The 3,233-nt window shown below is 36.3% G+C and overlaps 1 protein-coding gene across 1 annotated transcript in view; it reads right to left on the reverse strand.

The window, feature by feature from the left end:
- Positions 1-470: 470 nt before the first annotated feature.
- The window catches only part of pex11b (peroxisomal biogenesis factor 11 beta), a 14,222-nt gene continuing 11,459 nt past the window's right edge, over positions 471-3,233 (reverse strand). The window contains exon 4 of the mRNA XM_015015610.1: positions 471-2,847. Within this exon, the coding sequence (XP_014871096.1) occupies positions 2,430-2,847 (418 nt within the window). The 3' untranslated portion in view covers positions 471-2,429. The remainder of the gene's footprint in view (positions 2,848-3,233) is intronic.

A 3,233-nucleotide genomic window follows, 5' to 3' on the forward strand; every position in this document is an offset into this window, starting at 1 on the left:
GTTGAGAACCGCTAATTTAAAGGGTAACCAATTATTAAGGCCAACAGAAATTCTGCCATTCATCACAGGAAATTAGAACTATATTTTAGAAAACCAGAAACATGACTACTGGGTTAATATTTACTGTTGAACAGCATTCTTGGAAACTACATTTTTATGAATTAAATCAATTTATCATTCCTATTATAGTTTTACTTTGACATTTGCAAAACAGGTGTATTCCTCAAACAGTAACACACCATGTCTTTCTAAAAATTCTTAGTTCATCGGTCTTGAAATTAATATGTCAAAGAACATGTTGGTGCGCTAGCATAAGTCCCTGTTTTATTGTGTAAAAACACAAATTGATTAGTCATCTTGTCAATATGACAGTGTACTCTGGAACTCTGTATTCTATAGCTAAAGTTTTTATAAGTATTGTAAATTGCAATTGTAGAAGATTAATGGCAAGAGACAAGATTCACATTCACTTTTACTTTGTTCAGTAATTTATTGACAGATCATTGATAGAAGGAAAAAAAAAAGAGCACAAAGAAGTAAAAATGGGAATATAAGATTTTAAGGAAAATTGTACATGCAGTGCTGTGGGAACTGCGGTGTGTCTCCATATTTCCATCTCCACATGCTGAGAAAAAATCTAAAATATTCCTCATTGGGGTTGAGAAATGAAGAGTAAAGTGATAGAAACTCCACCGGCATCCTGTTGTGGGACACAAACCTTTACATTACAAACTACCATATGATGGCGTGATGGAAATTGGCATCTCCTCCTCTGCCTCTTCCTATTTTGCCTCTTTACTCCTCCCCAACGACCTCACTCTTCCTGTTGATCCCGTCCAAATTGTCAGCCTTCCATTGTCAGAAATGTAACATTGTGTTGTGCTCCAGTTACATATACTAACTTAGGATTCATCTGGGAGAATATATCAGTTCAGGCAAAAGTTATAAAGTCTGATGAAAATGCATAAAAATATTCTTGACCTTACAAAGAGGTTGGACAAATGTTCAACCTTTTTGTATGTTTACTTACAGTGGAGGAAATAAGTATTTGATCCCCCACTGACTTCAAAAAAATGTATACAAAAAATGAAACATCTCAGAATTTTATGCCAGCTTTATTTTCACAGTGACACAGAGTATCAAAAGAAAAACAGAAAATTACATAAAATGAGAAATTGAATTCTATTGAAGGAAATAAGTATTTGACACCCCCAGTGAAACATTTAATATTTGGTGGCAAAACCCTTGTTGGAAAGCAGTAGTTTTTGTTTTTTTAATAAGGTGTGCACACCTATAAGGAGTAATTTTGGCCCATCTCCAAATTCTTAATTTTAGGCTTGCGTTTGTAAACCTGAAGCTTTAGCTCTCTCCATAGATTTTCAATGGGATTGAGGTCAGGAAACATATCATGGCCATTCCATTCCATGACCTTGATATGTTTCTTCTGGAGCCACGTCTTTGTTTCCTTTACTGAAAGATATAGTCTGGGTGGGAAATTTTCCAACCAAGATGGCTCATGTCTAACACGAAATAAAAAGGAAAGATTTAACATTGTCTGAACAAATTAATACCTGTAATCACAGTAAAGTTAAGTATTTACTGAGGTCATTAGGTCGAATCCCCTGAGTCCAACACCGGGATGTAAGTTTGAAAATCTTTTACTTTTTTCTGAACAAATTTTAGTCCCGATTTTTTTTTTTTTCCCTTATTGACAAACTAACCCCTGGAAAAAAACATAAGGGGAGGGTGGGTACTTTATATGATAACATAACATATCATTGTGGTTTTTCACACCACAAGGTAGAGAAATAATAGACACTGCATCTTGTTAACATACTCGAGTTGCACACTGATGAGTTAAAAGTCATGGTGTATCAAACGAGTGTGAAATAACATATTTCTTGGATATTAGTACCTGATAATTATTTGAAAAACTGAAATTTAGACTGCAACAACAGGGGTCAGATGCTAAACTAAATTTCCAACAAAGCCATCCACCTTTTTCAGTACATTTTAAAGAGAAAGTCACATTGTCCAGTGAGATTAATAACTGGTCTGTAGACAGAAAAACTAACTCCTGCTATGCGATTTCTGTATGTTTGGAAACTATTTTTAATTATCTTTATGATATTATGAGTTTTAGTAAAAAAAAATTATATTTTCCAATAAAACAAATAAACCAATGAACCAATAAAAAATTAACATTTAAACTGTCAAACATTTCTGTAGTGTGCGCACAGTTTTAGTGACATGCATTTGTTGGTATCTTTTTTAATATATTTGGCCCCAGGTGGAGCAAGAAAATGTTTTGTTTGGAATGACAAACCACCTACTGGTGGATGGAACCGTAACATCAAACAGAGATGGCAGGACACCCTTTCTTTCACAGAATTTGGTGCGATGACCCATTGTGTATGGTTTATCTGGGTTCATGGCTTGAGTTTCAGCCATGGGTGGAGCATGGTGACAATAGAGAGGACTGATGACAGCAACCCACAAGTCCCAACAAACCCTGGGCCAGTTTGATAAATCCCCAGCTTATCCAGTGGAATAAAAATATCACAGCCATTCTTCAGCAGGTCCAACAGGAGTGGTGGGTTGTTGTACAGGACAGTTCCTATTTGATGGATGCGTTTGCGGAGCCAGACCCACATGACAGCAGGAGTCGGAGTGACTGGAATGGAAGAAGATGATGATGATGAAGACAGTTGGTCAGCAAGGATGGCACTGCTGGGACTAGTAGACAATGGTGATTTGGTACTTCTGTAACAATCCTCGCAGTCCAGGAGCAGGCAGAGTTCATACACATCTCGAGTGACATTGAGAATCAGAGCAAATAGGTAGTACCTGTCAAGTTCAACACATATGTTTCAATTGTAGATTTATATTTATTTGTTTATTTCATTCATTTACAGTTTAAGATGAACATATCACATGTTGACATAAGTTTTGAATTTTTATATATAAACACACACACACACATATACACACATACACATATATATGTGTGTGTGTAAATGAAAATTTCAGATTCTTCCATGATTTCTAAGTGGGAGAACTGACAACTTTAGGGTTTTCATATTCAAACATTTATAAATCACATCTGATCCTAAAACATTCATTCAGATACATTGACTCAAGCTGCACTATAGACTCTATAGTCTATAGCGGTTCTCAACGTGGGCGGTACCGCCCCCCAGGGGGCGTTCAGAGGACAGCAGGGGGCGCTGGCG

This window comes from Poecilia latipinna, unplaced genomic scaffold, assembly GCF_001443285.1.
Source record: "Poecilia latipinna isolate Pla-1442-1.1 unplaced genomic scaffold, P_latipinna-1.0 Scaffold1934, whole genome shotgun sequence".
NCBI classification, from domain to species: domain Eukaryota; kingdom Metazoa; phylum Chordata; class Actinopteri; order Cyprinodontiformes; family Poeciliidae; genus Poecilia; species Poecilia latipinna.